This window comes from Schistocerca cancellata, chromosome 9 (assembly GCF_023864275.1).
Source record: "Schistocerca cancellata isolate TAMUIC-IGC-003103 chromosome 9, iqSchCanc2.1, whole genome shotgun sequence".
Lineage (NCBI taxonomy): Eukaryota > Metazoa > Arthropoda > Insecta > Orthoptera > Acrididae > Schistocerca > Schistocerca cancellata.
Window position 1 is genome coordinate 193,337,958 of NC_064634.1, and position 23,780 is coordinate 193,361,737.

At 41.3% G+C, this 23,780-nt stretch overlaps 1 protein-coding gene across 2 annotated transcripts in view; it reads right to left on the reverse strand.

The window, feature by feature from the left end:
- Nucleotides 1–23,780, reverse strand: part of LOC126100207 (uncharacterized) — a 94,632-nt gene that overhangs the window by 29,065 nt on the left and 41,787 nt on the right. For both annotated transcript variants that reach the window (XM_049910769.1, XM_049910768.1), the window contains exon 5: nt 14,377–14,517. In XM_049910769.1, the coding sequence (XP_049766726.1) occupies nt 14,377–14,517 (141 nt within the window). The remainder of the gene's footprint in view (nt 1–14,376; nt 14,518–23,780) is intronic.

Here is a 23,780-nt window from a genome sequence, read left to right on the forward strand (position 1 = left end):
GGGTTGAGATGACAGGAGACGTAGGGGTTGAATCTGCTGGGGCCCCCTGCACCAATCTGCCCGTTGCGGCAAGTCCAGTTGATATGACAGGAGACATGGGCGATGTGTCGGCGTCTGTTGGAGGAGGAGGCGAGTAGATGTACTCTGACAGAGGACGGGTCCTCCGGTTCCTGCATGGGCACGTCTCCTGGTGGTGTCCGTTCTGGTGCTGGCATCGCGATGACGGTGAGAGGGCTGCGTTGTGAGTATTGAGAGATACCAAGATCCCGAGCATCAGGTAGAGCCAAAGGTGGTGTGGCGGCATTCGGGACAGGCGTTGCTGGCACCCGAGGCCGAAGCTGGTCCGAATGACGCACTGCAACGCCCGTGTCCGTCTGGATTTCATACAGGCGTCTGCCACGGTGTCGTAAGATGCGGCCCAGGCTCCATTTTGGCCGCCTGCCATATCCCCGCACCCAGATGAGGTCGTCGGCGGTGAACCGGCCACGTGAAGGCACCCGCGGCCGTGAGGTGGGAGGCCGCAGAAGATGAAGTAGCGTGCGGGGCTGTCGGCCATGTAAGAGCTCAGCCAGGCTGTGATCGCCCATGGGGGTGAAACGGTAAGACGCCAGGAACTGGAGAAGCGCGTCATCAACAGCAGAAGAAGTCAGAAGTTTCCGCATCTGAGCCTTAAGTGTGCGGACCAGTCGTTCAGCCTCACCGTTGGATTGTGGATGGAACGGCGGGGCCGTGACATGCGTAACGCCGTGACGAGCACAAAAATCCGCAAAGTCGGAAGAGGCAAATTGCGGACCATTATCAGTAACAAGAGTAGAGGGGAGGCCTTCCAAAGAAAAAATGCGGGCCAGAGCACTGGTGGTTGCCGCGGTGGTAGGCGACGTGCAACGGACAATGAAAGGAAAGTTAGAATAGGCGTCAATTACGAGGAGCCAATAAGTACCTATAAAGGGTCCCGCAAAGTCAGCATGAATGCGCTCCCCGGGCTTCTCAGGCGAAGGCCACGGTGACAAAGATGACTTCGGGGCAGCAGCCTGTGACGCACAAGGGCCGCAGGCAGCGACCATGTGTGCGATGTCAGAGTCGATGCCAGGCCAGTACACATGACGGCGTGCCAGAGATTTTGTGCGAGACACACCCCAGTGCCCCTGGTGAAGGAGGCGCAAGACCGAAGCACGCAAAGACGCAGGTACCACAACACGCGGCGAAGCATTGTCAGTGGAGAGGAGGATAACACCATCCCTAGCCGTGAGGCGGTAGCGCAAAGTGTAGTAGTTCTGCAACGGATCAGAAGTCTTAGCGGACGGGCGATCTGGCCAACCCTTCTGAATACAGCGTAAAACCCGGGAGAGGGTAGGGTCAGAACCCGTAGCAGCCGCCAGCCTGTCCCCAGTGATGGGGAACCCGTCCACAACCCGCTGCTCGGCAACATCCAGGTGGAAACACAGAAGTTCGTCCCTATCGAATGCCTGATCAGGACCCATGGGAAGACGAGACAAAGCATCAGCATTCGCATGTTGAGCCGTTGGCCGGAAGTGAATCTCATAATTGAAACGGGACAAGTAAAGAGCCCAACGCTGGAGGCGGTGTGCAGCCTTGTCGGGAAGTGATGTTGATGGATGATACAAGGAAACAAGCGGTTTGTGATCCGTAACAAGATGAAATTTTGAGCCATAGAGAAAAACACCAAACTTATGAAGAACATAAATGATGGCCAAAGCTTCTTTCTCAATTTGAGAATACTTTTGTTGGGCATCCGTGAGCGTTTTGGAGGCATAAGCGATGGGTTGTTCCGAACCGTCAGAAAAACGGTGCGCAAGGACTGCACCGACCCCGTATTGAGAGGCGTCTGTGGCAAGAACAAGATGTTGGCCAGGTCGATAAGTAGCCAGGCACGGGGCCTGTTTCAGCATAGCCTTTAATTTCTGGAAAGCCGCGTCACATGACGCGGACCAGTGAAAAGGCACGTTTTTATGCAACAGGCGATGCAACGGCTGAGCCAGCGACGCCGCAGACGGTAAAAACTTGTGATAGTATGCTATTTTCCCCAAGAAAGCCTGCAGTTCCTTAACAGATGTAGGGCGAGGAAGGGCATCGATCGCAGCAACAGTGTGTTGAAGCGGACGAATACCATCCCGAGAGAGTTGAAACCCCAAGTACGTGATAGATGCCTGAAAAAATTGTGATTTCTGAAGATTACACTTAAGACCGGCAGTCTGTAAGACATTAAAAAGTGCGCGGAGATTTTGAAGATGTTCTTCAGTGGTGGAGCCAGTGACAAAAATGTCGTCCATGTAATTTATACACCCCGGGACAGGGAGCAATAATTGTTCCAAGAACCACTGAAAGAGAGCAGGGGCGCTAGCAACCCCGAATGGCAAGCGTTGGTATTGATAGAGGCCGAAAGGCGTGTTAAGGACCAGAAACTGCCGGGAAGCAGCGTCGAGAGGAAGTTGATGATAAGCTTCCGACAGGTCAATTTTACAAAAATACTGTCCTCCAGCGAGTTTAGTGAACAGTTCTTCAGGACGGGGCATAGGGTAAGTGTCGATGAGGCATTGAGCATTTACAGTGGCTTTGAAATCGCCACAGAGACGAATATCACCATTGGGCTTAGCAACTACAACGACAGGAGAGGACCACTCACTGGAAGTGACAGGAAGCAAGACCCCTGAAGCAGTGAGACGATCCAACTCCCGTTTTACCCGATCACGAAGGGCCACAGGAATGGGCCGGGCCCGAAAAAACTTAGGCCAAGCAGTGGGTTTGAGAGTGATATGAGCTTCAAAGTCGTTTGCACGGCCTAACCCAGGGGAAAAAAAGGGACGAAAATGTCGTCGTCAAGGAATCCAGTTGAGCATAAGGAATAGCGTCAGAGACAATATTGACAGAGTCATCTATGGAGAACCCAAAAACGCGAAAGGCATCGAAACCAAAAAGATTTTCTGGTCGACCACAAATATGGACAGTGCGAACGACGGATTTGTAAGATACCTCAGCATTAAACTGTCCCAAGAGAGAAATCTTCTGTTTATTGTACGTCCGTAATTGCCGAGTGACAGGGGACAGGAGTGGAGAACCCAGCTGAAGATACGTCTGAGAATTAATTATAGTGGCAGCAGAACCGGTATCCACTTGCATGCGAACATCTCGACCAAGGATTTGGACAGTGAGGAATAACTTCCCTGAAAGGGAAGAAGTGCAATTGACAGACAACACAGAATCAGAATCAGCGTCATGTTCATGAACATCATGTATGCGGTCGGATTTACAAACGCAAGACACATGAACTTTCTTTTTGCAAGTGTGACACACAGCCCAACGTTGGGGACAATCCTCGCGTGAATGTTTCGTAAAACACCGCGGACATGAAGGAAGTTGCCGGGGATTTTGCTGCAGTTTCTTAGTGGGTTGTTTACGGCTAGGCCGAGGCTGCGCGTGGGAGCGCACTGCGGCCACGTCGGCCGGCGGGGACGCGCCGCACGCGTCGTCAACAGCGCACAGAGGTTGTATTTCCCCGACGTCACCCCACGCTTCTATTTGCGCCCCAGCGGCGCGAGAAATTTCAAAAGACTGCGCAATGGAGAGAACTTCATCTAGAGTCGGATTCGCCAACTGAAGGGCACGTTGCCGAACTTCTTTGTCGGGCGCCGACCGGATAATAGCATCCCGTACCATGGAATCGGCATAGGATTCTTTGTGAACGTCAGTAACAAATTGACACTTTCGACTGAGGCCGTGAAGTTCAGCAGCCCAAGCGCGATAGGACTGATTTGGTTGTTTTTGACAACGATAAAAGGCAACACAAGAGGCTACCACATGCGTTTGCTTTTGAAAATAGACAGACAGAAGGGAGCACATTTCAGCAAAGGACAAAGACGCAGGATCCTTCAAAGGAGCCAACTGCGACAACAACCGATACATTTGAGGTGAAATCCAGGAAAGGAACAGAGACTTACATGGTTGTTCGTCCGTGACATGAAATGCCAAGAAGTGCTGTCAAAGACGTTTTTTTCATAATCAGACCAGTCTTCCGCCGTCTCGTTGTAAGGTGGAAAAGGAGGTACAGCCAACGACGAGAAACGCCCCGCATTTGATCCCACGACGAAATCGCGAATCGCTGTCGTGAGAAGCGTTTGCTGTTCAATGAGATTTTGCAAGAGCTGCTCGACAGTAGCCATGGAACCCTGTGAGTCAACGGTGAAAAGGAAAAATCCACTACCTCGTCGCCAATTTTTATATCTTCAAATTTAACACATATTTCGGACAACAACACATATAAGTCACTGAGTAAGTTGACCTGTGTACAAGTTGACATTCGATTAAACACTGGGTCTCAGTCTAGCGGCCGCTGCTCGGCTGGCCGCTTAGGTGGCGCAGCTGCTGCGTGGCTGGCAGACAGCGCCGCACGTAGAGGACGTGCGTAATTGCGCGGCGGCACTTTGAATAATCGGCGAGTCACAACACGTACATTGGAAACCTTATCAGGCACCCCATCACTTTCAATCTATGATAGAGGACTTTGTCAATCAGCAATTATTTGATGGAATCATTGAAGAAAGAATTAGTCCATTGGGTGCACTGGTAGTGACCTGTCCACAAAAACAACACTGATAGAACAAAAGCCTATTAGTTTTGTTGCCATTACAGATATCTGAATAAATGGTAAGTCACAGACGCATACCCTATCCTGAACAATACAAATGCATTGGATAACTTGGAAAAATGCAGGTACTTTATGAAAATGAATATACAGAGTGGGACCGAAGGCCGTAGCAGTCTGGTCCCTTCAATCCCACAAACTAACCAATATACAGAGTGTGTACAATCAGTTCGAAGCAGCATTGGAAGGTGATCTGAAAACAACATTTACTGTTCCACCAGGCTAGTACCAATATCATCCAAAATTGTGCTAAACGCAATCTCTGAAAATTATTTTGAGCAGTTAGTTCATGAGCCCACACGAATAGGAAATGGTTGTGAAAACACACCTGATCTCTTAGCAACAAATAATCCTGAGTTAGTAATGAACATCAAAACCGATTCAGGGATTAGTGAACACAGGGTTGTCATAGTGAGATTGAACATTGTAATCCCCAAATCCTCAAAAAAAATAAGCGAAAAATATACCTATTCAAAAACGCAGATAAAAATTCACTTGACGCCTTCCTGAGAGACAAACTCCATTCATTCCAAATTAATAATATAAGAGTAAACCAGATGTGGTTTAAATTCAAAGAAATAGTATCGGCAGCAATTGAGAGATTTATACCAAATAAATTAACAAACGATGGAGCTGATCCACCTTGGTACACAAAACGGGTTAGAACACTGTTGCAGAAACAATGAAACGAACATACCAAATTTAAACAGACGCAAAATCCCCAAGATTGGCGATCTTTTACAGAAGCTCAAAATTTAGTGCGGACATAAATGAGACATGCTTATAACAGTTTCCACAACAAAACTTTGTCTCAAAACCTGGCAGAAAATCCAAAGAGATTCTCGTCATATGTGAAGTATGTTAGCGGCAAGAAACAATCAATGCCTTCTCTGCGCGATAGCAATGGAGAAACTATCGAAGACAGTGCTGCCAAGGCAGAGTTACTAAACACAGCCTTCCGAAATGCCTTCACAAAAGAAAATAAATTAATATTCCAGAATTCGCATTTGAGAACAGCTGCCAACATGAGTAACAGAAATAAATATCCTCAGAGTACTGAAGCAACTTAAATCACTTAATAAAAGCAAGTCGTCTGGTCCAGACTGTATACCAATTAGGTTCCTTTCGGAGTATGCTGATGAAATTAGCTCCTATAGCATCCCCAGCAAAATAATAAGAAAAGACTTAAAAAACAGTATTTATAAAGAAGAGAGATTTAAAATTTGAATAATAAGTGGACACTAGCCACTCAGGCGAACATAACTTTTTCTCCGTATTATAATAATTTCTCTGTGTAAGTTTTGAGTGCAAAGAAATATAACAAAATGATCTAAAGAGACGACAAGATACGCTCTTTTGTTAATTTTATAGTCGTCCTCACTTCTTCTCTTGTCTTGGTTGCGTGTAGACGGACATCTTGCGAGTGCTGGCAAATGTAAGCATATTTGTACTAATTAAGCAGATAATATATTGATTTAATATCACTGTTCACTTTTAATTTGAAAGAGGTGATCTCGATTTCATGTCCACCTTCGTTTGAATTAACCTGCATTCGAGTAATTTACAGTTCAACAATCGCAGCAGCCGATGTAGCCAACGATGCCATTACGTGGCGATATTAACTTCTAAAATTTAGCGGAAGCAAAATACTCGCCCGCTATTAACATAATATACATTTTTCTCCACAGCCGCCCGACGCTGCAGAAAATACATAGCTTTAAGATTCTTATTTTCAGTACAACAGCCGAGAGCCAGAGCCAGGACTCCGACTACGATGCAATGGTTAACGGAGGTAAGAAGGAATACTCTCGCGCGTGTGTGGGCCGCAATTTTAATTAATAACTAAAGATTTTTTATTAAAGTGAACTGACTAGCCGAGGAAATTAATATGAAAAGTTTATTCCATTGTTCAACTTATATGCTCATGTCTTAAGATTCAGCGAGTCTAACATTCATTAACATAACAAATAATTTAAGATTAATATTGTTAAAAAGGAGAACATCACAAAAGCATTTAATCGTAAATCAAAATTGAATGAAATATCATTTTTATTAAGGCCCACCACGTAAGTTGGCAACAATCAAAATAACAATAACAATAATAATAACAATAGTAATAATAATAATAATAATATATTAAATTACAACGGCCGACAGACACGAGACTCCATACTTAACAATCATATACAACTGTTCGCTCGACGAAACATACGTAACCAAAGACTGGAAAGTTGCACAGGTCACACCAATATTCAAGAAAGGTAGTAGGAGTAATTCACTAAATTACAGGCCCATATCATTAATGTCGATATGCAGCAGGATTTTAGAACATATATTGTGTTCTAACATTATGAATTACCTCGAAGGAAACGGTCTATTGACACACAGTCAACATGGGTTTGGAAAACATCGTTCCTGTGAAACACAACTAGATCTTTATTCACATGAAGTGTTGAGAGCTATTGATAAGGGATTTCAGATCTATTCCGTATTTCTGGATTTCCAGAAGGCTTTTGACGCTATACCACACAAGCGGCCCGTAGTGAAATTGTGTGCTTATGGAATATCGTCTCAGTTATGTGACTGGATTTCTGGTTTCCTGTCAGATAGGTCACAGTTCATAGTAACTGGGGGAAAGTCATTGAGTAAAACAGAAGTGATTTCTGGTGTTCCCCAAGGTAGTGTTATAGGCCCTTTGCTGTTCCTTATCTATATAAATGATTTGGGAGACAACCCGAGCAGCCATCAGAGACACTCAGTAGCTCGGTACAGGCTTTTGTTGAAGTTTCGAGAACATACCTTCACCGAGGAGTCAAGCAGTATATTGCTCCCTCCTACGTATAGCTCGCGAAGAGACCATGAGGATAAAATCAGATAGATTAGAGCCCACACAGAGGCATACCGACAATCCTTCTTTCCACGAACAATACGAGACTGGAATAGAAGGGAGAACCGATAGAGGTACTCAAGGTACCCTCTGCCACACACCATCAGGCCGCCACACACCATCAGGTGGCTTGCGGGGTATGGATATAGATGTAGATGTTTGAAGATGACGCTGTCGTTTATAGACTAGTAAAGTCATCAGAAGATCAAAACAAACTGCAAAACGATTTAGAAAAAATATCTGAATGGTGAGAAAAGTGGCAGTTGACCCCAAATAACGAAAGTGTGAGGTCATCCACACGAGTGCTAAAACGAACTCGTTAAACTTCGGTTACACGATAAATCAGTCTAATCTAAAAGCCATAAATTCAACTAAATACCTAGGTATTACAATTACGAACAACTTAAATTGGAAGGAACACACAGAAAATGTTGTGGGGAAGGCTAACCAAAGACTGCATTTTATTGGCAGGACACTTAGAAAATGTAACAGACCTACTAAGGAGACTGCCTACATTACACTTGTCCGTCCTTTTTTAGAATACTGCTGCGCAGTGTGGGATCATTACCAGATAGGAGTGACAGAGTACATCGAAAAAGTTCAAAGAAAGGCAGCACGTTTTGTATTATTGCGAAATATGGGAGAGAGTGTCACAGAAATGATACAGGATTTGGGCTGGAAATCATTAAAAGAAAGGCGTTTTTCATTGCGACGGAAACTTCTCACGAAATTCCAATCACCAACTTTCTCCTCCGAATGCGAAAATATTTTGTTACGTCGACCTACATAGGGAGGAACAATCACCGCGATAAAATAAGGGAAATCAGAGCTTGTACGGAATGATATAGGTGTTCATTTTTTCCCACACGCTATACAAGATTGGAATAATAGAGAATTGTGAAGGTGGTTCGATGAACCCTCTGCCAGGTACTTAAATGTGATTTGCAGAGTATCCATGTAGATGTAGATATCAGTGTATAATGTTTGAGTTTCCCTGCCTCAATTAAGTATTTGCTAGATTAAGTATCTGAAATATTAAAACTGAAACAAAGCAAGATTTATTTGGATGACATCTTTATGTTTTCAAAGGATCTACAGGAGCATTTGGCATAATTAGTACAAATCTTCAAATGATTGTACACAGCATATTTAACCCTAATCCTGGAGAGGAATTATGGTATAAGGGACATGTGGCAAGCCGAGATAGAATCTGGCAGCTCTCAAGATTGTAGAGGCAGTGGAGATTTTCCAAACACCATGCATAGAGTAGGAATCACCGAGTTTCTGGGTCTAACACACTGTATGAAATTTATTTCTAAGTTTGTTGAGAGAGTGTGCCCACTCATGCACTTACTCATGAAGGGAATAAAATTTGATTGACAGGGGAGTTTTAGACAGCTTAAAGTTTTCATTAGCAACAGGAAACAATTTATTTTGTCCTGCAAGTAATGACGCACTGGGCTATGTATTTTTTATCAATTGAACAAAGCAGAGAAAAATTACCCCACAAAAAAGGACACATTAAGTCTTACTTGTGGTGTAATATATTTTTGCAACTATTTATACAGAATGAGCTTTACGGTAACAATGGGCTAAGCAGCGTTCAAGTGGCTACTAGGTTCAAAAGATCAGTCTACCTGTCTGACATAATAGACACTCAAGCCCAACAAATTTGATTTCAAGATCGTACATCGATAGGGTAAGACGCACGGTAATGCAGATGGCCTCAGCCATAAATTGGGTGCAGTGGACTGCATGGGCATTTCAAAAGTAGAATGGTGAAAGGTCTAAATAGTTGGTGAGGACACAGAGCAGTGGGTCATTGAAAATTAATGGTGGTGAACACAAAAATAGGGTTGCAGTGGTTTGTAAAGAACAGCACACCATGCATGCAGCAAGAGGACTTGAACCCTCAGCAGATCCCATTGCTAAACTTATCTGAGGCTAACAGCCTATTTCAAATTATTGAAATGGACCTTCAAGGTCCTTCTAGGCAAACCTCTGCAGGTAACCAGTGTGTACTTGACAATTATATACTTGACAATTAGGCATCAATTTTCAGATTACCTGGTGGTGACAGCCATTCCAAATCACCAAGCTGAAACAGTAGTGCAGACTATGGTTAACAACTGGTTATTGAAGCACGGCACTTTGGAAGTATGAAGAATGACAAGGCTGCTGTCAGTCTCCCACCCTTTTCAATCTTTGAATAGAGTTCATATTTGAACACTGCCCACTAGGGTGTATAAACTTGGAGCAAGAAGATTATTAGGATTGTTCAAACAATGAAAAATTCAGGATGGAACAATGAAAATATGATAAAGATAGACTGCTACTCACTTTATAGAGGAGATGTTGAGCCACGGACAGAAGAAGAATGTTATAAATTTAAGCTTTTGACCAAAAGGCCTTCTACTGAAGTAGGAAAAACACACACACACACACACACACACACACACACACACCAGTTGTGAATGTGTGTGTGTGTGTGTGTGTGTGTTTTTTTTTTTTTTTTTTTTCTATTTCAGAAGAAGGCTTTTGGCAGGAAACTTAAATCTGTCTTTTTAATAATATTGTCAGTATTAGGTTTGAGGTTTGCAGGCAAAAAGGTTCTTCTAGCAATGGATGAAATTGTGCGGCAGAAAATCATGGATGTCATTAAAGCTAAACGAAAGAACTATGGACAGAAATTCAGTACAAATAAAACAAAAGTAATTACACAAGGAGGAAATAAAAGATAGAAATACCGTATTTACTCGAATCTAAGCCGCACTTTTTTTCGCTTTTTTTGTAATCCAAAAAACCGGCTGCAGCTTAGAATCAAGTGCAAAGCAAGCGGAAGTTCTGAAAAACGTTGGTAGGTGCCGCCACAACTAACTTCTGCCGTCGAATATATGTAACGCTACACAGGCAAACTTTGTAGGTACAAGACGAGCTTTTTTTCTCCGCCCCGAGTTTCGACCACTGCATTTTCATACATTATCCAACGAAGTAAATACAAATTCCGTAATGTTCATCTTCGAATGCAGCAGAATTTCAATGTACTACGAAAATCTGACTGGCAAGACTGTTTGGGATGTTTGTCAATATGGCCAACTCTACGTTCTCAATTTTTTCCTACCTGTGAGAAGAGATGGTTGCTAACAGGAATCTGATGAAATGTGAATCACATGCAGTATTCTCTTCACCATAAGAATAATACGAATACAAATATTTTGCCACGTATTTTTCATGTTTGCTGCTATCTTATTTAAATCCTGTCTGCCTAATAAACTACAAAACTAGAGTGAGACAACAGCAAATGCAGAAGAATATACGTATCGTGTCATGTTTATATTCGTATTATTCTTATGCCTAATAGCGATACAGTCAGAAATGAAGCACGGCAACTGACTAGATTTTTACACCTAAGATGACTAATTTCTGTGCAGAATTTGATGTACTAAAGAAGTGGCCGCAAAGATTTTCAAACAGAGAAAAATTTTCACCTAACTCTCGTTCAGAACATGTTCTATCTTAGGCAGTCTATTATTTGGTTCTTGTTGATCATTATCAAAGAAAGCAGCAGTGTAAGTAACAACAAATAGCAGTCTTTTGCCATTGTTTCGCTGATGAGACGATCCCTTTTTTTTTGTAAGTGGCGGTAGCGCGCACAAAAGCAAGCCATGCCGCGAGCCGTGACAGGCCGTAAACACGCACTATCAGAATGCGACAAACAATGCATGACACAGTACAGTAATGCATTTTCAGCTTAAGAGTGACTTAAACACCTACAACAAAGAAAACGGCAATTATCAGATCGAAGCAAACTAAGCAATCGATGCAAACCAGACGAAGCACGTGAAAAAGGAAGGGTACCAGAATAAATACGGACGGAGCGCCTGACGCATAGCAATGCCTACCTGGTAAAGCTTAACTGCTATGCTTACGATTCGAACCAAACTACTGTAGGTGTATCGTCATTCATTCAACCTAAATTGTCTCTCATATTACAATGGACCAACTTTGTTTCAATTTGGAGGTGCGGCCTAAAACTTTTCTCCCCCCTTGAATTTCGAGTCTAAAATTACAGGTGCGGCTTAGATTCGGGAATTTTTTTTTCCTTTATTTCGAGTCTCATTTTTCAGGTGCGGCTTAGATTTGAGTAAATACGGTAATGCTGATCATGACACTAGAACAGATGCAAAGCTTTGAATCCTTAGAAGGAGATTAGAAACTGACTGGAGTTGCATCACAGAAATTACAATTAGGATAACAATGATGAAAGAGGTATTTTATAATAAAACGAGTGTACTGCAGCAACATGGAAAAAGATTTTAGGAAAAATTAACAAAGCATTTTTGTATGGAGTGTCCTGTATAGTGGTAAAAGAGTAGAGTAAGGTTGGAGTCATTTCAGATGTGAATGTGACTGAAGGTAAGAAAAATGGATAGGTAGGAAAATGGATAAGATGAAAAATGAAGAAGTACTGAGAAGAGTAGGAGTGCTTATAAAAACTGCTTTAGAAGGATATGCGGAATGGAAGAAGAGGTGAGGGAGGAAAAGGTTCCAGATCCTGGATGATGTGCTGGACAGCAGCACTAAGAACAAAGTGACAGACTGCCAGAAATAAAGACACACAGGACTTGCTAACACAGCAGAAAACTGACAAAGATGATGATAATGCCAATTTCTTTCACCCTTTTCCCTCCTCCTCAAGTTGCTCACATTTCTGTTACTCTTCCCTAATTTATGATAGCTGGTGTAATAGGGTTATTTGAAAACTTAATTCTGATCAGAATAAAAGCTTCACTGCAAAATCTGTGATCAGTTTCATGACCTTCAACTAATACATGCAACTGCTATCTAATTTATCAACAAATGTGCCCATACCCAGGGGCAGGGGGCATGGGGTGGGGGGGGTCGTAACCCCCCCCCCCTCCCCTCCAGCTCTCAAGGAAAGGGTAAGAATATAGTTTAGTTTTTTTATTTCTTTCAAGAAAATTATATAATATTGTTACTACACCAGTTTTTGACAGGGTCAAAACTTTAACTTTTTTTACGGCTACTTACAACTCACCATTCATCTTCAGAAATATTAAAAATACTCACCTTCTCTACAAACTATCATATAGGCACTTTGTGCCTTATTAGCCACTGAAATTCACTGTTGGTAAACTACCATCATTCACCAAATTAAAAGTTTGTTGAAGAAATACGAATTTTATGCACGTCAGTCAGTTTCTTAAGACACAAGTTTCTATTTTGTCCATTCAACATTGTTCCCACAGTAGATGGAACAATAAATATCTGGACAGAATATTTTATCTGCAACTGTCTGACATTAATTAGTGTTCAACTTTCAGAATTAAACTGTTTATCAAGGTATATCCATTTGACATCATCATAAGTGATCTTGTTAACCTTTTATAAAGTCTAGTGCCACATTCACATTCTCAGTTGTACAAAGTATTTTGATTTTATGATCAGTATGATGGGACATACGGGTTTCAATATGCCAGGTAGCCATCCTGAAGAGCTGTCAGGAGTATTTTCTCTAATGTTGCATATGATATGTAGGTTGACTGAAAATTGTTCATACGGTGCCCATGGAACAGAAAACATGATACTGGTTCTCAGTATGAACAGATACAGATAATTTCATATTGCAACTTAACAGAGAAACTTCAAAACAGCCCAGTGTGACATTTAGTTAAGGAATATTTATTGACAGTAAGAGCAAAAGACAAAAAATTAGAATCAGTGTCTCCAGCTGTGTCACTGCTGTCTTCACAACACCATCTGACAAAAATAAAGTGGAACTTCAAGTCAGTGATGTGTATCACAGTAGCCACACTCTGTCAGAAGAGCTGACAGTTGTTCTCCTTTTGCTGTCATGAAATATACTTGATCTGAATATCACAATGGACTAATTTGAGGTTTTTGTATTAATCAGACGCATGAAATGAAAGTTTGGACAAAATATTGTTCAGAATGGAAACCAAAATGAAGTTTTTGATGTTGTGCATTGCATAAAACATCTAATGAGCAGCTTTTTTTTGACTAATTGCAGCTACACATCATGAAAGTAAATCTGATATCATCTTCAGAAATGTCAAAGAAAAGACACTTTATGACACACTATGCGGGACATCCAGTACATTTTATTCTATACTGTAGACTGCAGTGTAGATGTAACACGCATTTTCTCTTTTCTTTACATGAAATTGTGTAACATCTCTCTGTGGCTCTAATATGTAATTTTTCCACACTACAACAATTACTTTTGTGTACCCTGCCCTGCCATTTTACATCTGAATAGAACAATGACACTGCACTCAGAGGGGTTGTCTCTGTTATCAAAAGGCTTGAGTGTCTCTTAGAATGCCAATATTATGAAAAGGATAGATTGCTACTAGCAATATAGCAGAGGTGTTGAGTCAAAGACAGGCACCACAAAACAACTTTCAAATAAGTAAGCTTTTGGCCAAAAAGATCATTATAATTATAATTAGACACACACACACACACACACACACACACACACACACACACACAAACTGCTATAGCCAGCTAAAAATTGTAGTGAGTTGCATTTGTGTGAGTGGGCCTTTTTAATTGAAAGGTTATTTGTTTAAGTCTTTCTATTGTCCCTATCTGTGACACACCATCTCCGCTATATGGTGAGTAGCAATCTATCCTTTGCATAAAATTGTCAATATTAAATGTGGCACTCACAAATTATTAATTGCGCCATTTGTGTTAAAATGTGTGTGTTAAGTGTGTCATTTCCAATGTGGTGAAAGAGACAGGTAGACAACTGAAAAATCTTACAGCTCTTCTTTCTTACCTAGCCACAATACAGCCTCATTAACATCAAATGGGTACTCCATCCCACCATCCACAAGACCCGGAGTGTCCACAAAAGTGACAAGGCTAAATTTTTTCTGCTTTGAAGTTGATATCTCCGTGGATAAGAAGTCCACAACACCTGGGTAATGAATAAAACATTTTTTAAAGATCCAAAGAAATAAAAATAAAAGAAGAAGAATAAGACATCGAATTTGATTTCTCACTAAAATACTTCACAATTACTGTCTTCATTAAATATTTGATATAATTATATTTTTTGTGAATAAGCGACCTTAACAGAAAAGCACACATGAAACAACAAAAGCTGCACAATTTCTAAACAACTTTGATAACAAAACATGGTTATCATTCAAATGTAATATCCAAACATGAAAAATGTATGAAACAGGTGTTCTTGAAACATGACAACACAGCAGGCTGAACTTATAACAATGATGATTTTGTGTGGCAATAGATCCCACAATATAAAACTACTTTTATTCTGCACGTTGACTAAAGTCTCAGTCAGTGATGCCCTTCTCTAGGCAGCTAGTGATTAATCATTATACAAGGTGCCCAGAGATGAGCCGCACTGCTGCCGAGACTAAAGCTTCGTTCTTTTAGCCAGTTCTTCCACAATTTTCTTCACCAGATTCCATAATATCAGTCCTGTGAAATGCAGTCATTGCATGATACAATGAAAATCAACTCTGAATCTTCAGTTTGATTAAAACAATGAAAAAGCAGTATCAAACCTAAAAAAATACAACACTTGAAAGATCACAAATGGTATTTTGCACTTGACATATAGTTACAAAATGTGACTTCTACAGAGATGCAAAAGGACATTCACCCAGCTTCTAAAACCTACAGCACAATCACATTATAAAAAACCACAATTGAAAATTTACAACTATCCTGACTGTATGGGTATAATTTATTAATGATATAATGGACTCACCTGATACACTGATAAGCCTTCATTTGCCATTGCCTGACACAATAAGAGCCCTCTCACTGAGTTGTAAAGCTATATATAATAACAACCAACTGGCCACAGGAAATGTGATTAGAAGCAGGAAGTGAAAGACCGTTGGTTCTTTCGTAACTTGTGGAAAGCTCCGCCCAAGAAGTTAAGCAAGCTTTTACATACACAGATGGCCAAAATAGTGCATCTTGCTTATTGCAGTACCTACACCTAGATGTAAAGTGCTGCCTTCACGGATAAAGCTAAAATACACCTTTCTACAAGAGACTGAGTTGAATGGAAGCTACTTGCCCTGTTACTTTTTGGACTGCATACACGGAACTTAACTGAATGCTTACAGAATCAGTTTGGGGAACAAGTACAGTGAAAAGCACTTGAGTACAAATCAAGAATAATGTGATACTGACTTAACAGAAAATGAGATGTGATGTTTTTTGTTACAGATTATTAATCACTCCAAAAACAACTAAAAGACTCCTGTAAAGACACTAAATATATTTCAAAATATATGAAAAACAAAATTATTTTATTTTTTGCTGCCCCAGCCATTCCTTCCACAGTGCAAAACAAATGTCAAAGAAATCATCATAGGGAAGACTGAAAGCTACAAAATTAAATACTGGAACAATGAAACAACGAAAAATAAATTACATGAAAGAGGAATGCATGGCAGAACACAAACTTAGTATTTACGTATCAGTTGTGAGTGTACTAAATCTGTGATTGCAGTGCATTACACCTTGGCATTGAAACAGCACTGCAACATATACTGAGTAGTTCATAGGACTGTACTGATGGGGCAACCTGCTGCTATAACATCCATCTGCAGGAAGCCACATCCTGGAAGCGTGTGGCTGCAACAGGAAGTGATAAAACTGCTGATAGCAATGCCTCAACGGGGGAAGGCAGCCGAGAGCTACTCTCATATATGAATAAACCATGTATAATGGTCAATTTTAGTGCATCAGTTAACTGAAAAGAAAAAGAGTCTGAAGAATGCCAAACATTGCTTCAAAGAATAGAAAATCAATTTTCCAGATCAGTCCACAAACAGTTCGATAAAGTACAATGTACTGAAGCAGACACATTAGTGTATAAACCTGGAAAGGGGAAAAACTTAATGCAAGTAAGCATAAAACAGTATCAACACTCTTAATGAAGGAGAAGAAAAACCGAAATATATTAGGAAGTGAAAATCATGATGTTTATGACAGACAGACTTCCCATTTAAACATTAAAATTTAATAAAACAAATATAAACAACTATGGGGGTACACTGATTTTGCCTGGACAACACAGATAAAACTGCTGCAAAACATTTTCTAAAGACTGCACGCACAGTATTGTCTATGACATTGTCAATCAGTACAACCTCGGAAATCCATAAAAAGATTCAATATGATTTCACACAGAAAAAGGAGTGTGCAGGGGAGGGGGCATTCATACAAGATAACTGATGAAAAGATGTACAGCATGATTAGGCAAAGTGTGTGCTTGGTGGTGGTGATGGCGTTGTGCCCTGATGTGGTGCAGGTGGAAAGATTGAGGAGTACATTTAGTTACTTGCACAGAAACCTGAAGACGATTATTTCTGCTCTCTGTATTATCCTCCTCAACATCGAAAGGATAAGGAATACATATGCCCAATGCTTAATGAAGACAATCTAGGAAATGATTTACTGACAAAGAACACAAAAATTTGGTGTTCATCTTTAAAGAACAATTCTGCTACTGAGTGACTTGTCAACTATGTCTATAAAATCAACAATATTTATTTGTTTGTCAGTAGCTAGGAGAATTCCTACACCTCTGGATCTTCTTTCACAACTTTCAAAATTAGAACCAACATTGATTCACTGCTATTTCCAATCTGAGTACAATGCTCTTAGTGATCAGCAGAAGTGATAGTCTGGCTGTGCAGTTCACTCCAGTATCACCTCAAATAGTATCTAAATAAAATATTAGTAGGTAGATAATTACACTTTTTGATGATCTAAATGATTAATAAGCACCCACACATTTCCTGTTTAAAACAGTATGTTATTACCACAAAAAATATTAGACAAGTGCCACACAATAAGTGGGGAGGAATAATTGTGCACGTTTTGAGGAATGTCAGTCAGCAGTATAGTGTGTCTCAGTATTTGAGCAGACTGCCAGTGATAAAGCAATAAACCACACACATATAGTTGCACTGCAGGGACATAAAAGTTTGACTGGCTGTTTATTAAAGAGCACCTCAGGAGGGGAAGGGGGGAGGGGGGAAGGGGGGGGGGGAGGCATGCAGTTGCCCCAAGTTATTTGTTACATGTCTGGATGCAGAGATATAACTTGTCACAAAGACACTGTAGGGGCTCTTTTCCAAACATTCTGCAGACAAATATCCTTACAGCCACAAGAATGTAGTAGTAAAAAGTGAAACATCATCCCAGCAGACATTTCATGTCCCATGTGTACACAGTGTGTTTATTGATTTGTACGAGAACCATTCTTTGCCACTTACAGGAATCTGTCATCCGCAACTGCTGACCTTCAGCACTGCTCACTGTCAGTGACACACAAAACACTCCAAGATTTAACGCGTTTCTGGATGAATCTCACCATCGTGGGAGCCATGGTGAGGAAAGGCTCGGTAAGTGCCTAAAACATCTGAACAATCACCATGAAAGCATTAAAAGTGCTTTGGAGGTGAGAAAGGACATACTTCTTACAAGGAATAGTAAGACCTAGATTGCAGTTTATACTGGACACTGTGTACATGGATTCATTAACACACTTGTAATGCACGTATGAGGTACAGGGTGACACAGAATAACAGGAATGTTTGAAATGAGAAGTGGCAGCCATGGGCAGGTGGCAGCACTGCAGGATCATGGCAGTTAGCGAGTAAACAGTCCACTTTTTCAGTAATAATGGATCAGTGCAATGGACAATAGTGTTCGTTAGCCATAAAAATGCTTTATAAAAACAATGGTAGTTTGGTAGCGGTGCAGATGGAATGTCGATGTTTTTATAGTTTAAGACATCATGATACCTTTCCGTCGAAACACACGATAAAATGTTGGATTGATGACTTTGAAGAGACTTGATATACTCTCAAGAAGAAACCAACAGGACGACCAAGAAGTGTGTGTTCTCCAGTGAACATTGATGCTGTACATGAGTCTGTCTTATGGAGCCCACGGCATTCAATTTGTAAGCAAGCTGCAGTGATTGGAATGTCCCAGGAGAGTGTTTGCAGAATTCTTCATTTTGATTTAAAATTTCCTCCGTACAAACTGCATATGTTGCAACAACTGAAGGACAATGATTACCGGTTATGATTAGGATTCTGTCAACAAATTATAACAAAAATAAACAATGAGAAAGAATTTCTAAACAAGTTGAGGTGTCAGATGAGGCACATTTTCATCTCACAGGTTATGTGAATAAACGTAACTACCATTACTAGGCAAACACAAAGCCTAATGACGTTCATGAGTGCCCTTTACACGCTAGTAAAGTGACAGTATGATGTGCTGTTTCATCACAAGTGATTATCGGACCGTATTTTTTTGCAAATGAACGGGGAAACACAATCACTATCAATGCCAATTGTTACGTGGAGATGTTACGAACTTTCGTTAGATCTGCATTGAACAACTTTCCAAACATTCAAGAATCCTGGTTTCAACAGGATGGAGTGACATCACAGATTGCATGGCAATAAATGCTATACGTGCGAGAATTGTTTGACTACCGTGTGAGCCCACGATTTGGTAACATTCCCTGGCCTCCTAGATCGCCAGATTTACCCATTTGGGACTTTTTCTTGTGGGACTACCTCAAGAGCAAAGACTACATGACTCAACCAAGAACCCCGGATGAGTTAAAACAGAGAATTCAGGATGCAATTCACAGTATCCAGGTTGAGATGTTGCAGCAGTCAATGAAGAATCTCAACAGCATATTTCACGAATGTATTTGTAAAGGGGGATGCCATCTAAAGGACATAACTTAAAAAAAAAAAACAGAGAGAGAGAGAGAGAGAGAGAGAGAGAGAGAGAGAGAGAGAGATAAATGCCACCAATGTTTCGTAAGCGGCAAAATTGTAAGGTTTCAGTTTCTATGAATGCAATTTCTTTCCTTCATCACTTCTAGTTTTATTGGATTGTGGAAATGTTCCCGTTTAACTGTGTCATCCTGTATATGTGAACCACGGCATCTCAGTGCTAGATCCATCACCTGGGATAGATACAAGATTTAACACCTGCAACGGATTATGAGAAACAAAGGGTACCCCATCAGGGATATAAGAAATAAGAAAAAAGATTAGTATTTAATGTCTAGTTGACAATGAGGTCATTAGAGATGGAGTGCAAGCTTGGATTACGAAAGGATGAGGAAGAAAATCAGCCTTGCCCTTTCAAAGCAACCATCCCAGCATTTGCCTTAAGTGATTTAAGGAAATTACAGAAAACCTAAATCAGAGTGGCTAGACACAGATTCGAACCATTGTACTAAGATATAAAAAATATCATGAACTTTAACACCCAACAAAGAGACATGCCAGAAGAAGTGTTGGGTGTAGCCTTTCTGCCACACATCTCCAGAGTGACAGACAGTATATCAGAAAAACACAGTGCAAAGATGAGGAAAAGTCTATATTGGAATTATCACTTATCCATCAGCACCTGGATCAAACATAAATGGCATTGCAGGTTGAGGCAGTTGGAGGAATTGGTTGTGGTGGAGCATGGACTGTGTCAGATTGGCCACAAAATAGAATTAACTGATACACATGTTATCACCACAGTGAAAGAAATCTGCTATGCTCATTTGTTCATAGGAGCCACCAAAATTCACAAGCAAGATACTAGTTTTAACAAGAAAGAGGAAATAAACAGGGCATGGGTTCTTCACTGTTGTGTATGACTGTTGCAGGTAACAAATGAAACACTACAGAAGCAATTATCAGATAAAATGCCCTCAGATGTTGGTGTAGTAAGTGCATATAATCTGCAGCCACCAGTTTGACTCCATTCTGCCACTAATAATGGAGGGCGATTCTTTGACAATAATGGCCACTTGTACTTGCAAAATAAATAAATAAATAAATAAATGAAGAGGGAAACTCACAAAATGCCATTAGCAGATCTCAAATGAGCATCAACAAGCAATGAATCAAGAAGTTCAGGGAAAGCCTCAGAAATTTCAAAGAAAACAATAACATTCACAATCACTGGACAATCATTTGTTTCAACCGGGGATGCTCAGTACATATAGTCAAAGGTGCATACCTTCAAGTTTTTTTCCTTGCTGTTCAGTGTGTAGTGTATATTCTTCGTACATGCCCACCAAAACTGCGGCCCCCTACCCCTTTTCCCCAGCCCTCAAATATAACAAAATATTACTTGCAGTCATCCCAGCTTTAACGTGCCAATGATTTTCATAATAGTAACAATAAAATATTTTAGTATAATAATTACAATTTGTTTACATGAGTGCTTAGTACATTACTGTAGGTAGTATAAGTTAAAATTTGAGAAGTGCTTGTTCAATGCAACTGATTTAAGAACAATATCAGCAAGAGACTCACTACTTTCATAATGTCATAATCTACACATGAGAAAACTAAAGTGTAGATGCACCATCACCAATTTCACTTAATGATATGACTGAACGCAAGTCTGTAAACTATGGCTATTCAAACATATGAATGGGGGAAGTGCTGTTCCCTGCTAATGAAAGATAACTCTCCCCGTTATTATTCTCTTAGTGGCGGGGTCTTTCGCTTTCTGTATTCCATTACTCAAATCCTGTGATTTGTCAGTTCTACCTGCCAACTCAGAAACCACAATGCATTTGCTGAAGGCAATATGGATGGTCAACCATTGATTGGTCACAAGTCTGATAAAGTGCGCTTGCTCTCAGATGCACAATTGAAAAGTATCCTAAGTTAATCATAGGTTTTTATTTTCTTTAATTCTCTGCCATTTTCAAGGCCCCCAACTTTTCTGCTACTTTATTCTGTGGAATTTGGCTAAAATTTGAAAACTGAAGTATGTAGAAATATAAATGCATTTTTTGTGTGTGTAGTGGTGGGAGGGTCATGACTCCCCCCCCCCCCCCCCCTCCCACCATTCCCCAATCCCCATCTGACATAGTAGGTTGTCTGTTGCCACTTGGATAACTGGGTACAAAAGAAGTATGATTTAAGTCTCTCTCTGATAAGAGACACCAAGAAGCCAGAGAAATAATTGCTGGCTTGCTCACCTAGCATTCTGGCAGCATCTAGGAGGAAGCTCCCAGGAAATATTCCAACGCAACACATTGTCTTCAATAAATGAAAGTATCTGCTGATGTTTCTTCACGATGCCTTATGTACTCACAGAGATGATTCATTTACTCATCCTGTAGAAGGTAAATGAAAGCCACTATAGAAAACAGTGTGTATGGGAAACCATGTGTTGTACTGAACCTCATGAACTATTTAATATCAAAATGTAGTGAGAAAAGTTCTGGCAGAATGTGAACAATTTAAGAGACCACTCACCAAATTGCAGAAGTGTCAAGTTGTCAACAGGCACACACACAAAAGAGAAAGAAAACTGGCTACCTGTCAGAATAAATCTTTTGTCAAGTTAGAGTACAAATACAATCGCCCAACACACACACACCTGCCTGCACCCCTGCATTGTGCAGGCTGGGTACACAACACTGGGATTGCATTCCAGCAGCTGAACCAGGACGAGGAGAGGTGGTTGTGTCATGTGGGATCGATAGCTAGCATTCATTCAGGGATGTGGAGGAGGGGGGGGGGGGGGGGGAGGAGGAGGGGAGCGAGCAGCAGGTTTGCTGGCTAGAAATGCAGGAGAGAGGGATGGCAGATACTTGAGATAGACATGTGAGACATGGGTGACAGGGCAGAGAAAGGGGACATTGTTAGTTGGATGGTGTGAGAACAGTGGGTTAGAGGAGATTGGTGCCAGGATGGCGATGGGAGCACAGGGTGTGTAGCAAAGGATAACTCTCATCAGTGTAGTTCAGAAAAGCTCATGCAGTGGGGAATTATCCAGGAGGCCTGTATCACAAAGAAGACGTTGTACTCTAGCATGCTGTGCTCAGTTACACGTTGTGCCACTGGATGGTCAATTTTGTTCTTGGACATAGTTTGGTGGTGGCCTTTTATTTTGATGGACAGTTGATTGGTTGTCATACTGACATAACAAGCTGTGCAGTGACTATAGCAGAGTTGGTACATGACATCGATGCTTTCACAAGTGACCCTGCCTCTAATGGGATATGATAAGCCTGTAACAGAACTCAAGATATCCTGTGCCATACCTCACACATCTCCAACCCTCTCACCAACCCCGAGAACCAGCTACAATATCTATCAGCATCTTACACAAGACGATTCCCTCCCCTCCTGAAGAGGTATTCTATTGCTCACCAGACCTACACAATATCCTGGACCAACCATAAGCTACTCCCACTCCGTTTCCACTTGCATTGCCTCCTGGTGGCAGATCCAGGTGCAAGACCTGCCCAATCCACCTACTAAGCACTTCTTACTCCAGTCCTGTCACAGGCTTATCCTCTCCCATCAGAGATGTGACCATTTGTGGAAGCAGTCATATCATCTACCAGCTCTGCTGAAAGCACTGCAGAGTCTTTTATGTCAGTATGACAATCAACCTGCTGTCCATTAGAATAAATGGCCACAGCCAAACAGGGCCAAGAATAATGTTGGCCATCCATTGGCACAACGTGCAACTGAACACAACGTGCTGAAGTTTAATGGAGGCTTCACAAGGCAGGCCATCTGGATCTTTCCCTGCTGCACCAGTTTTTCTCAACTAAGCAAATGAGAGTTACCCTTACACCACATCCTTCACTCTCGTAATCCTCCTGGCCTCAACCTCCACTAACAAACTGTCCCTTCACCCTTGTCCAACAGTTTCCCTCTTCCTGTGTCCTGTCATCCACTCCCAAACCATGCTTCCACAAGTCCATTGTGTGCTGTGCCTCATTGGTTCCGATACCCATGTATCACATGCCTATAAGCCCTCCCTCCCACATTCCTAGCCAGTAAACTTGCTGTTTCCCTCCGAACTGCTAGCTACCAATCCCTTACCTCTCTTCCTCTCCCTCTTAACCACCCAATCCTAGTCCAATTGCCAAAATGCAATACTGGCATTGTGTCTGTAGATGGCACAATGTAGAGGTGCAGGTGTTTGTGCTCATGCGTGTGTCTTGTTTATGTATTTGTACTCTAGCTTGATGAATAATTTTTTCTGCAAGCCAGACAGTTTTCTTTCTCTTTGGGTGTGCCTGTTGATGGCTCAATGCTGCTGCTATTCAGTGAGTGGTCCCCTTTACACTCAAATTATTTACCACCACAATAGCTTTCTGAGAACATTCTGTCTCAA